This window comes from Aquarana catesbeiana, linkage group LG12 (assembly GCF_042186555.1).
Source record: "Aquarana catesbeiana isolate 2022-GZ linkage group LG12, ASM4218655v1, whole genome shotgun sequence".
In the NCBI taxonomy this organism is placed as follows: Eukaryota; Metazoa; Chordata; class Amphibia; order Anura; family Ranidae; genus Aquarana; species Aquarana catesbeiana.
Genome location: NC_133335.1, coordinates 36176781 through 36189711, shown reverse-complemented (window position 1 = coordinate 36189711; position 12931 = coordinate 36176781). Strand labels below are relative to the sequence as shown.

The following is a 12931-nucleotide window of genomic DNA, read 5'->3' as shown; positions in this document are numbered from 1 at the left end:
TGAAAATTCTAATTGCCTGCTTGTCCTGTTGTCACTTTTAAACTCCATACCTTTTTAAGGCTTTGACCAAGTATGTAATCTTTGAGTTTACTGAATATGTTCTAGGTCAGTGAAGTTAGAGGGTGGTCATAAAATTCAGGATCATTTTCTGCCTCCCTGTGTCTCTCCTAAACTGTTTACTTTGAAGTGAATTGAAAGGTTACATTCACTAGTGTCCATGTATATTACACAGGAACAGTGCTTGTTAGTTCCAGCATCACACAGTGCTGGTCAGCTCAGGAATGGCATCTGCCTGTGTCACTTTACTAGCTTTTTTTTTGTTTACCCACAGCAATTTCTGCCAATTCTGAGTGACCAAACAATCAACTTGTGGTAAAAAAAAAAAACGGTACCAGTTGTGTTGTATTTTATTTAATTTTTTTTTTATGGGTTTTCAAATTAACTTCAATCATTTTTAGGCACTTAAACTATCAGACTGGTGGGGTAGCGGATCGCTGATGGAAAGCTTGAATATGGCCCAGTGTATGTCAGCTGTTTTACTCTTCACCTTCCCTCCTAAAACCGCACCAAGATTATCAAATGTGTATATAAAACAGCCTTTTTTTTCATTATTTTGATCCAAAAAACTGTTACAGATCATAACAATCTACAATGCACATTTCAGATACTTTGTATAAATCAATGGTTTACTAGTGTTTATTTTTTTAGTTGCATACAAATTATCATTATGTAAATGTGTATTCCCATTACATCCTTCGAGCCACATTATTCTGCAGCTCCATTATAATACATAATGACATGGTACTAGCCTGCAGTCCACACCCTTTGTAACTCAGTGTTCTTAGAAGTACTGGGGAGAGTCCTTGGTTCACATGTGTGAAGGTCACTCGTCATGTCGTTCTCTGGTCCATTTGATCATGGTCTCGGGAGATCTGTAGAGGAAGATCAGTTTGGCAAACAATTGTTCCTCCAGGTCTAAGTCTCCTGTCTCACGCACCAAGAAGATGTCTGTGCAAAGTTTTAAAATGCGGTCAACGTTCGGTAGTTCTTCAAACATGATGGAGCGTGAGATCCCATTGAAAAACTCTCGGATGAATTTGCCAATGACCAGAACGACCGACATGTAAAGGCCAACAATGCTGAAGGGAAAAAAAAAAAAAAAATCAGGAATCTGGTTTATTATATTGCTATGATGCAAAAAGTGGAGACTAGCTTGGCAGCAGAGGTATGTAATTTCTATCAACAAAACGTGCTAATTTCAGATCTTTGGAAGTCTGCAACAGATGCTGGGTGGGCCAAAATATTTACACTACTTTGATGTTTTCATTATGTGTGCAGATGAGGGGGATGTGATTGTGTTAAATGTTGGCTGCCAAGGTGCAATGCATTGTGAAGGGATACAATGTGCATTCACCAACCCCCCACCCCGATCACAGTATGTAGGCTACCAGGGTGGGATGAGCTGTGATAGTGGGGGTAATTCACTGCATGTATGCTACCAAGGAGGGATGCAATGGGGGGCGGGGGGGGCGCAGCGGCATTCAACGTACTGGGGTGAATTGTGCTGATTTGTGTATGAATGCAGTGAATGAGGCATTGTGATTTCCAGGGTGGAATGTGTCGTGAATGCAGGTTGTCCGGGAGGCTTGAGCTGTAGGGGGGAATGTAGGTTGCTGGAGAATGCTGTACTTGTGTAGATTGCTGCGGCAATGTGATTGGTGGTGAATGCAGGTTGCCAAGGAGGAATGTGCTTTATGTAGGTTGACAGGAAGAGGGATGCTATTTTTGGAAGGTGAATGCAGTTTGCTTAATAGTGAGTGAGGGATTGTTGAACGAAGTTTGACAGAGAGTGAAGTGCATTATGGAGATTGTCAAGAAGAGGGTGATTGCGGTTGACTGCAGGTTGCCAGGAAGAGACGTGCTGTGTTCGGGAGGTGAATGCAGGTTGCTTAAAACTGAATGAAGCACTATGATTGGGGGCTGCCTGAGAGTGATGCACTTTGCATGTAGATTGCAAAGGAGGAATACGGTGAGATTGTGTGTGTGTGTGTGTGTGTGTGTGTATGATTATGATTATATATATATATATATATATATATATATATATATATATATAATTTTTTTTTTTTTTTAGGGAGGGATAATTAGATGGTGAATGCAGGTTCTGTGGGAGTTATGATACGCTGCCTGGAGGTTGACTAAGCAGGATACAATGTGCTTTTATTTGGGTGTGGATGCAGGTAGCCAGGGTGGAATGAGCCATGAGCAGGACGTCCATGCGCTGTAGTTGGTAGGGTGAGAATAAAGGTTTCTGGGGTGAAACGTGATCAGAAGTGTAGATTGTCTGGGACTGTTGCACTTGCATGTAGGATGCCAAGATGAAATATAGTGATTGTGGGTGGCAGGGATGTAAATGCAGATTACAGGGGGTAACTCACTTTATGTATAGTAGTAAGGGAATAAAAACGGCGCTGCCCTCAATATAATTGGGTGCTATAACCTATTACGGTACATAACCTAAACTAAGTGTTCATAGTGCAATCTCACCAAAATGTGCAAAAGTAACCAAAACAAAAAAACCAAAACATCAAAAAGACAAAAAGCCAATGCCGTAACCTCAGTGCATACGACACTGCTGCATTAAGTGAAGTAAAATAAATAAAAAAAGAAAGATACAATAAATTGAAGTAGATCCCCCCAATGGGTTAAAACAGAGTGATAAAGTATGCGTGAACAGTGATTTGCTAAAAGGAAAAAATATATGTTTTGTGGATTTCCTCAAAATTCAAAAGTTTTGGGACAAAATAGCATCAGGGGTGCTGTGAATTAAGTGATAGAAAATCTTTTTAAATGAATATATATATAGTGTTAGTATAATCTCCATGTGTCGTTAGCATGTATATATAAGATGATGCTACACTTTCCAAAAATATTGAGACACCATGGCGTGTGTAAACCCAAAAAACAACTTTTGTGAACCATAAAGAACTTAATTGTGACACAATGTTAGCACACTCCCTGTGAGTTAAATGCGATTATATGAAACAGCATACAATAGCCATAAATCAGTTTGACAAATGCATATGCAATAATCATTAACTCCTATAAAATCCATGCAAGGGGTCATACATAAATGGCCAGATGGAACAGACAGAGTCCAATAGTATACTGTTGTTAATTTTATCCTTGGGGACACACTCCAGTGACTTCCGTGCCTTACATTCAAGACGGTGACTTTGAGGTGCTCACCCCCCAATGATACCCCACTCACCAAAGATGATCACCCCTGCAGGGGTACCGACCAACAGAGTGGGTGTTCCAGGGCAGGTGATATTCACTCCAGGTGTGCTTCCCTTCCTCTACAGCTTTCGATTCTTACAGCTACTCCAGGAATCAGATATGTTCTCATATGGTCAGGATATTCCAACGGTTTACCAGCTTCAACTCTCCAGTATACCGGAGAAAAAGAAACACAAGGGGGCCTCCTTGGTGAAGTACGTTATATAAAGTTTATTGCACATAGCCATTACAGAAAAATCCCATTACAAATGTTCACAGGCTCCAGGCCAAAAAACCGAAGTAAAATCTAAAACAGGCACCGCTATGTGCAAGGTTGGAACCGGCAACGAGTGATGGTCATGCGTTCCAGCCAGCACTTCCGGGTGTGATGTATGAGCGTGACTCCACCTTACGCGTTTCGTCATAGGACGTTTGAAACCGTCCTATGACGAAACGCGTAAGGCGGAGTCGCGCTCATACATCACACCCGGAAGTGCTGGCTGGAACGCACGGTGGAACGCATGACCATCACTCGTTGCCGGTTCCAACCTTGCACACAGCGGTGCCTGTTTTAGATTTTACTTCGGTTTTTTGGCCTGGAGCCTGTGAACATTTGTAATGGGATTTTTCTGTAATGGCTATGTGCAATAAACTTTATATAACGTACTTCACCATGGAGGCCCCCTTGTGTTTCTTTTTCTCCGGTATACTGGAGAGTTGAAGCTGGTAAACCGTTGGAATATCCTGACCAAATGAGAACATATCTGATTCCTGGAGTAGCTGTAAGAATCGAAAGCTGTAGAGGAAGGGAAGCACACCTGGAGTGAATATCACCTGCCCTGGAACACCCACTCTGTTGTTCGGTACCCCTGCAGGGGTGATCATCTTTGGTGAGTGGGGTATCATTGGGGGGTGAGCACCTCAAAGTCACCGTCTTGAATGTAAGGCACGGAAGTCACTGGAGTGTGTCCCCAAGGATAAAATTAACAACAGTATACTATTGGACTCTGTCTGTTCCATCTGGCCATTTATGTATGACCCCTTGCATGGATTTTATAGGAGTTAATGATTATTGCATATGCATTTGTCAAACTGATTTATGGCTATTGTATGCTGTTTCATATAATCGCATTTAACTCACAGGGAGTGTGCTAACATTGTGTCACAATTAAGTTCTTTATGGTTCACAAAAGTTGTTTTTTGGGTTTACACACGCCATGGTGTCTCAATATTTTTGGAAAGTGTAGCATCATCTTATATATACATGCTAACGACACATGGAGATTATACTAACACTATATATATATTCATTTAAAAAGATTTTCTATCACTTAATTCACAGCACCCCTGATGCTATTTTGTCCCAAAACTTTTGAATTTTGAGGAAATCCACAAAACATATATTTTTTTCCTTTTAGCAAATCACTGTTCACGCATACTTTATCACTCTGTTTTAACCCATTGGGGGGATCTACTTCAATTTATTGTATCTTTCTTTTTTTATTTATTTTACTTCACTTAATGCAGCAGTGTCGTATGCACTGAGGTTACGGCATTGGCTTTTTGTCTTTTTGATGTTTTGGTTTTTTTGTTTTGGTTACTTTTGCACATTTTGGTGAGATTGCACTATGAACACTTAGTTTAGGTTATGTACCGTAATAGGTTATAGCACCCAATTATATTGAGGGCAGCGCCGTTTTTATTCCCTTACTACTATACTCTATTACTGGATCTTTTGAGATACCAATTAGGAATAGGCAGCAGCTCTCTCACTGTCCTAAGCGCGGACCCCTCTATTTAGATTTAACTCACTTTATGTAGATTGCCAAGGAAAGATGCAGTGTGATTTGGAGTTGAAGGTTGGTTGGTTGTGTCTTTGTGGGGGTAAAGGCAGGCTGCCTGGGAGTGATACACTACATGTAGGTTGTTGAGGAGGAATGCAACAATTGGGTGTGCATTAAGGGAGGATGTGGTATGAAATGAACCTACCATGATGGAATGAGCTATGACTGGAGGTTGATAGAGTGGAATGTCAGCCTTTTTTGTATAAAGCGCATAAAAATAACCTCATGTTCTCATTCTCCATTTAGAATGCATGTTAATACAGATTAGGGCTGATGTAGAAGGAGTTATAGCATGAAGGGGGCTGGCCTTCACTTTTCTATGTGCCTAGTGTCCATTTCTCCTGCAGGCAACAGTATAACCCAGGTTTCTTATTCTTACTATTAAACTCTGTCCCGCACTAGATGCACAAAAATCCTATTTCTCTATTCTCCATTGAGGGACACATCTTGATAGGAACACGCTTAAAAGCAGTCCAAACTGAGGCATGGACACATCCAAACAACACAGCTAGGAAGAAAAAAAAATTGAACTAAACCAGAAACCTTGGCCATTAAATATAGACTTGCAGAACCTTTCAAAAACTAACACATACTGAGGCAATCACATCAACCTTGTAAAAAATGTAGAGAAAGTATGTATAGAAGATCAGGTTACATCTGTACAAATCTGGACCACTGAGGCCTTGTGACAACAGCCCAAGAAACTGCAAAGGGTACATTTTGCACAATTCATGGAGTTTAGCTTTACAAGCAAAGCAGACACTTTATAACGAAACTCATAGGCCAGAACAACCTGTTGAATCCACTTAGAAATAGTGGAGCTGGAAAACCTTTTCTAGGTTACTTTGGGATGACAAAAAAAGGGTAAAACATCTGATGGTCCTCACCACCTTGTTTCTACATACGATCAAATAGAGCTCCTTGGAGGACAGCATGAACTACTCAGAAACCCTTCTGCCAGAAGCAATGGCCACAAGAAAGGCTACCTTATGGAATAGAAATGGCAGGGAGGTGTCATAAATATGTTCAAATGGAGGTCTTTGTTGCACCGACAATACTAGATTTAAATCCCACTGTTGGAGGGGAGCAATATGTGTACCCCGTTGAATAAGAAGTACAAATCCGTAAATGATTAGCAAGGGGATGTTGGAAGAAGACTAGACCTGATCTTTGATGGTACTAAGGAACATATGTTCCACCCAAAAACTGCATAAAGAACACAGCCCACTGAAATGGTACATGGGGAAACTCCCAGAGCCTCACATCAATGAAAAGAAGTTTCCACACCTTTCAACAACCAGGTCAGCAATGCCAGCAACCAAGAAGCAGGGTGAAAGATTAGTGCTTGAGGCAAGAGATCTTGTAGCGGGCACAACGAGTCCGTTTACAGACAAACAAGGCTAAGATAGCACAATCTTCGACCCAAACCAATGAGGGGGCAAAAAGAATGACTGGAATGCTCAGAGCCTTGATCATTCAATGTAGACAAGATAAAAGTTTTAATGGAGAAAATGTGTAGATCAGGGTATACTGGTGCCACTAGTGCATCTGCTCTGCCCACTGTTGGAGCCCAGGTTCTGGAAACAAACCTGTCCAGCTTCTTCTTCAATCAAGAAGCTAGTCAAATTTGGAGCTGGCTTTTCCCAACACCACGCATGCTTCTAACAATAGAAGGCTGCTATACTTTGAAGATAAAAGCTACCGCACTCCCATAAGAATACCATAGATCAGCTGAGCATTGTAGGTGTACCTAGGCAATGGCTGTGACCACTGCTACTGCAGGCAGAGAGCAGCACCAAAAGGCTGTATCTGTTGCCATAAAAATGATGTTCCTATAGTGCAGGTTGGCTTTAGCAGTTTCAGGAGAAAGCTTCAGAGTACTGCACAGATGAGATGAAACCACGAAAGGAGCTATGATTGCCATGTGCTAGCTCCTTTCCAGTAGTAATGTCAACAAAGATCCTGGCTAAGAAGAAAACCATAGGAAGTTCAAAATGATGGTTGGGGCATACATAGTGCTTGGCCCCCAGAGTCAATACAAGGAACAGCCCTAGGTAGAAATGAAGAGGAGAGTCACCCCAAGCCTGAAAACAATGCCCAGTTTGCTTAGTATAGTAAAATAGACAAGCACAGAGCAGTAATCTCTATGCGCTTTACACAGATCCTGATAACTTCCGCAACTTCTGAAAATATGGCATACCTAGGCAACATTAGGTGCAACAAAAGGTAAAATACCCAACCGGAAAAGTCTGCTACACCTATTCACAAAAAGTGGGTTTTAAAAGATGGGGACAGGTAACTCCGCAAGGAATCCCCATGTATACCAGCCTGAAATTAAATCGGAGTCCTTTGTAAAATTGACAGACAGGTGTATCACTGCCGGACCATTACAGAATAAACAAAAGTATAAAAAAAAAAAAACCTGAGCTCATTGGCCAACTGGAGAGCCTTCCAGGATTTCCAATATTCAGCTTAAATCTACCAGTAGCTGTAGATTGCAGAAAATATTTACCAAACTTGCCAAAAAGCAAATATAGCAAAGAGAAAAGAATACCCATTCCCCAAAAGTAAGATTAGTGTCAAAGAGGTTATAGACTTTAGAGGACTTGCCTTTAGAGTTGTATGTGTCTAGTGTCCATATCTCCTGAGGGAAGCGTCATAACCCTGATTTCTTACCATCAAGCTGTGTCCCTCAGTGGACGATAGAGAAAATTTATATGGATGTTTTAGGCAATTTGAATGATTCCTCTTTTAAACCCTGTGATAGGTAAGCCTATTTAGGAAGATAGTATTAAAAAGAGGCAGCTCTTACCCATATCCGGCTAGGAATCCAAGGCTCTGAGGACTGGCTTTATCATTGTATATTAAAAGTTCTATATTCTTGGCACAGCCATTTGTCCCGCAGGCTGGATGCCACTCCTGAATAACCCACCACTCAGTCACCTGGCCTGATGTGTTGTTAACAGTCAACTGCTGCAGTTTGAGAGTTAAATTCCGGAAGAAGGCATATTTCTCAACGTCTTCTGGCTTATCTGAAAAGTCTAAGGAAAGACCACATGGAGGTGAAAAGGATTTCCATAGTTTTAGTATAGTCTGGCAATAAGGAAAAGAAGGATTTTAGCCGCACACCAAAAAGTCTACTCTACACACATCCCATCACTGTTTATTGCAGCAGATAAATCAAATGAAATAGAAGCTACCACTGTGTGACCCTGTTCTGCTTCACTGCAGGCAATGCATCAGGCCTGAAACAAACACACAGCACACGTCTGTGCATGTCAGCTTCTAACTGAGCCTTTTCACTGATATTTTGCTATAGTTGCAATGTGGCAGATCCTTTTGAGATTTAGCTGTTATCATATTAGTTATTATTACCTGTCTTGAGACGGTGGGCAATTTTGGCCTCAGGGCCAGCGTTTGCTCTGAGGTGCTTTGGCAAAATGTTCTTCAGCATCCTAAAAAAAAAATCATATAAGCGTCAACATGGTAATGTAATTTCATAAGTCATTCTAAATAATTATACAAGTGCGACTTTTATTATTTGTTCCTATAACTGCTGATCTGCCATTAAAGTCCTTGACATCACTCTGTCCCTGTCTCCCAAATGTGTCACCCTGTCACATGGGCTTCTGATGAACCACTACCAGGCACAGTTACCACCATTGGGAAGCTCTTGAGAAATGCCATGTAGCCATCAATGGCCCAAACACCTGTCTGCTGGAACTAGGCCCCTCCAGGTCAGACTGTCCTTTACTTTGCTAACACTTTTGCTTCTTTCTCACCACCATGGGCATGTTCTGTGTGGGGCAGATACAGAAATTGGCTGCCTATTCCAAACAGAATCCAGTTTGGAAGGTAAAGATACATTTCACACAAGTCTTGAGACCAGTACCTCTAGGTATGCTGAATCTGTAAAATGCTGCTCCTATATTTGCCTTATATTAATATAATGACAAAGCAGCCTATTGCGTTTTCTCAAACACTTTGGCAAAGGTGGGTGGCACAGCAATTTTGGCACAATCATGAAATGTTTTTTGACATGCTAATAGGTGTAGCTTCATTATGGCAGAGCACAGATAGACTTGGTTGTTAATACATCATTCCTGCTTGTAGACACCCTATGCTTGGGTCTTGCACCCTGCTTATTTTACACAGGGACCACTATGACTGAGCTGCTCCACTACAAAATACTTGGCTTTGGCAGGGGGGGATAAAACACAGACGTAGACATAAACATATCATACAATGGCTCTCTTCTTTCTCCTCTCAACATCTGAACAATCTGGTCACGGGTTTCTGCATCATCATAGCACACTGTGTGTTTTCCAAAGCTCTCTGCGCTCTTTACAATAGATGCATTCCTGGAACAGAACACAATAGTTATGGTACAGTATAGACTATACAATTCCTGGCCTGGTTACATTTTGTAGCATTCAGGGTAAGGTGACATGAGATTTGCCAGCACTGTGTCCCTTAGAGAGACGGGTTTATTTACTAAAACTGGAGAGTGCAAAATCTGGTGCAACTCTGCATAGAAACCAATCAGCTTCCTTTTTTTTTTTTTTTTTTTTTTTTTGTCAAAGCTTAATTAAACAAGTTGAAGTTAGAAGTCAATTGGCCACCATGCACAGCTGTACCAGATTTTGCACTCTCTAGTTTTAGTAAATCAACCCCACTGCCATCATGTTTGAGAGAAGGTTCTCTTGTGTTAATAGGGCATGCAGAAAAACTATGGTGTGATGTTGGCTTTTCCCAGTAAATTTTTGAATGTGCCCCTCTGTACCTGAGGATGCTCCAATGAACATCAAAGTAGATATGAGTGGATTCAGATAGCTCCTCGATCATGGCTTCTCGGCTTGCTGGGCTGATAGTCCACAGAAGGCTGGCATTGCTCTTTATTTTAGCGGTAACAATGTCCTCTGGCATATAATTAACTATAAACTGCATGGCAGACTATGAGCAGAAGAAAACAAATACTGTGTATCAGATAAATTGCCCTCAATGAAACAAGACATGAAAGGGCCCACTCAACCCCAACTATAGGTGAGCATGCTGGCAAGTTAAAGTATATGTAAGAGTAAACAAAAATAAAATAAAAAATACAATTCCCCATGTTTCATCCCTTTAAAAACCCTGCCAGTACAAAAAGATGTACATCTACAGTACAGTACAGGTGTAAATCTATCAGAAATGCATTCAGCTCCTAAGCCCTGGGGGCTGACAACACACATCTTTGTGGACCGAATGGTGTCAACCCCATCAAGGTGTTCCTTGCAAAAATACTCAACCACTTCCACTATCAGATTTCTACAAAATAAAGGCTAATCAGTCTATAGTACAAAATAGGAACCTTTGAGGACTCCTTACAGGAAGTGTGCAGAAGCCACAGGACAGCTTTGCATTTCTAACTAGATCAATAGGTATTTTCTCAATCGCTCATTGGGAGACACAAGAACTCAGTAACAGTTGGGTTTTCTATTGCCTACAGAGGTAGGGACACTGGCATACAGAAAAAGTCGTCTCAAGGCAACCCCTGGGAGGTTGGACACCTTTCCTTCAGCTCCACTGAACAAAACTACCTAATTTTGCTGGCCTTTTTTCCTTGAAATTTCAATCAAGATTCTGTAATACACTGCTAATATGTGTGTGTGTGTGTGTATGTATGTATGATATATATTTATTTTCGATTCTGTGACTTCAATCAAGATACTGCTACCGCTGCTTGAGCTGATCAAACTGTGAAACAGGAGACCCTCCTTGAAGAGAGTCAGGCCCCCCAGGTTTCTGGCTTTGGTAATCTTGAGTCACCATGTAGCGATAGTTCCATTTTGGTCCTTGCAAGGGGATATTGTACCTGTTGACCTTTTTATCTTCTCCCTTATCAGTCTAAAATCTTCCCGCTTCTTAATTCTTCAGGTTTACTAGGCAGTGCCTCCTAACGTGGTCTCCCTTTTGCACGTAGCCACTCAGTCCTTTTTAGCCTCCCTTTTTTATGTCTAGAAGCCTGAATTCAGGGTCAGACATTTAAATAGTTTGGATCAAGAAGCTCCAGGCACAACCTGTCAGCTTTTAGCAGGAGACAAGCGGGTTCTTTCCCCTTGCCCTGGGAGGTCTTCTATGAATCAGGTCTTCCCATATTGGGGACTTTTGTCTGACTCCCCAGAACAGAAAGTTCCTGCTTTGTCAGCAGATCCTGCAGGGAGTTAGTATTCTATTTTGATCTGCCCTAGACATCATCCAGTTCTGCAGGACCTTCATCTCTGGGAAGGTTTGAGAACTTGCAACAGGATGAGTGACTATGTCCCTATGCTGGGCAATGGTGAGTGTGCCACTTGTGACTGCACTGTCACTGCTAAAGACAAGGCATCACCCATGTCTGTCACGAATGAGAAAATAAGATCTTTGTAAAAAAAAAATTTTTCTCAGGTCCACTTCATATGTCCCAGCCCTCTGTGTTTTATTATTGCCCCCGGGTACTGCTTGCTCACAAAATTGAGGTATGCTCAATTATGCTAGAGGAGGGGGTTGTATGGGGGCTTACAACGTTTTCTGTATGCCAGTGTCCACACCTCCTGTAGGCTTTTCAGACATCAATTGTTAAGTCCTGTGTTTGTCAAAGGCCTCAAAAAAAAAAAAAAATTTATGACAAGTAAAAAAATTATATTTTTTGCAGTTCTAAAACAGATCTATCAAAACATTTTCAATTCTATATTTAGCAAACCAAAAAAAAGCAAAAGAGAGGTTTATTGTTGGGATTTAAATAAACCTACATACTACTTATTCTTATACCTCGTAGGAACTCTACTAAAGAGTCTTTTGTGTCCCTGTTCCTGCAGCTTTTTTGGTCTTTACTATAGCAATTAACAGTCTAATGCTCCGTACACACGGTTGGATTTTCCGATGGAAAATGTCCGATCGGAGCGTGTTGTCGGAAATTCCGACTGTGTGTGGGCTCCATCGGACATTTTCCATCGGATTTTCCGACACACAAAGTTTGAGAGCAGGATATAAAATTTTCCGACAACAAAATCCGTTGTCGGAAATTCCGATCATGTGTACACAAATCCGACGGACAAAGTGCCAGGCATGCTCAGAATAAATAAAGAGATAAAAGCTATTGGCCACTGCCCCGTTTATAGTCCCAACGTACGTGTTTTACGTCACCGTGTTCAGAACGATCGGATTTTCCGACAACTTTGTGTGACCTTGTGTATGCAAGACAAATTTGAGCCAACATCCGTCGGAAAATATCCTAGGATTTTGTTGTCGGAATGTCCGAACAAAGTCCGACCGTGTGTACGGGGCATTACTCCCACTTCTGGATTCTACGTATTGCTAAATAAACGTCCCCATGTTTTAGTATATCAATGAGTACTCACGGGATGTAAGGCGTAACTGTATGTCAGCTGATCAAACGCTCCCTGAGAGAAGGGGACCAAGTTCTGCTGCTGGGCACTCATAGTAAACAGAGGCTGAATAATTCAAAAGAGAGAAAACAAAAAACATAGAAAGCGTATTTCTTTAAAAACGTGATTAGTAATAGTACTCGAAAAGTAACATTGCTGACATTAACTAAGTGGAGTATTTGTAAAGAATCAATGTGCCTGTTTAGAAGTGTGCACCCCCACCCATCCTCTCGTAATGATCATCAAGGTTGGTGGTGGGAAGTAAAGTTATATGCTGAAACAAAGGTATCATTCAGACTGTAGACACATTAGGTTTGATTTACAAAAACTGGAAAGTGCAAAATCTGGTGCAGATCTGCATAGAAACCGTTCAGCTTCCTTTTTTTTTTTTTGTCAAAGCTT

At 41.2% G+C, this 12931-nt stretch overlaps 1 protein-coding gene across 1 annotated transcript in view; it reads right to left on the bottom strand.

Moving 5' to 3' along the window:
• Positions 1–281: 281 nt before the first annotated feature.
• LOC141113330 (piezo-type mechanosensitive ion channel component 2-like) overlaps positions 282–12931 on the bottom strand; it is a 111327-nt gene continuing 98677 nt past the window's right edge. Inside the window, exons 40-45 of the mRNA XM_073606391.1 lie at positions 12503–12595; positions 9907–10076; positions 9368–9484; positions 8499–8578; positions 7936–8164; positions 282–1139 (exon numbers count right to left, since the gene is read on the bottom strand). Coding sequence (XP_073462492.1) covers positions 884–1139; positions 7936–8164; positions 8499–8578; positions 9368–9484; positions 9907–10076; positions 12503–12595 — 945 coding nt within the window. The 3' untranslated portion in view covers positions 282–883. The remainder of the gene's footprint in view (positions 1140–7935; positions 8165–8498; positions 8579–9367; positions 9485–9906; positions 10077–12502; positions 12596–12931) is intronic.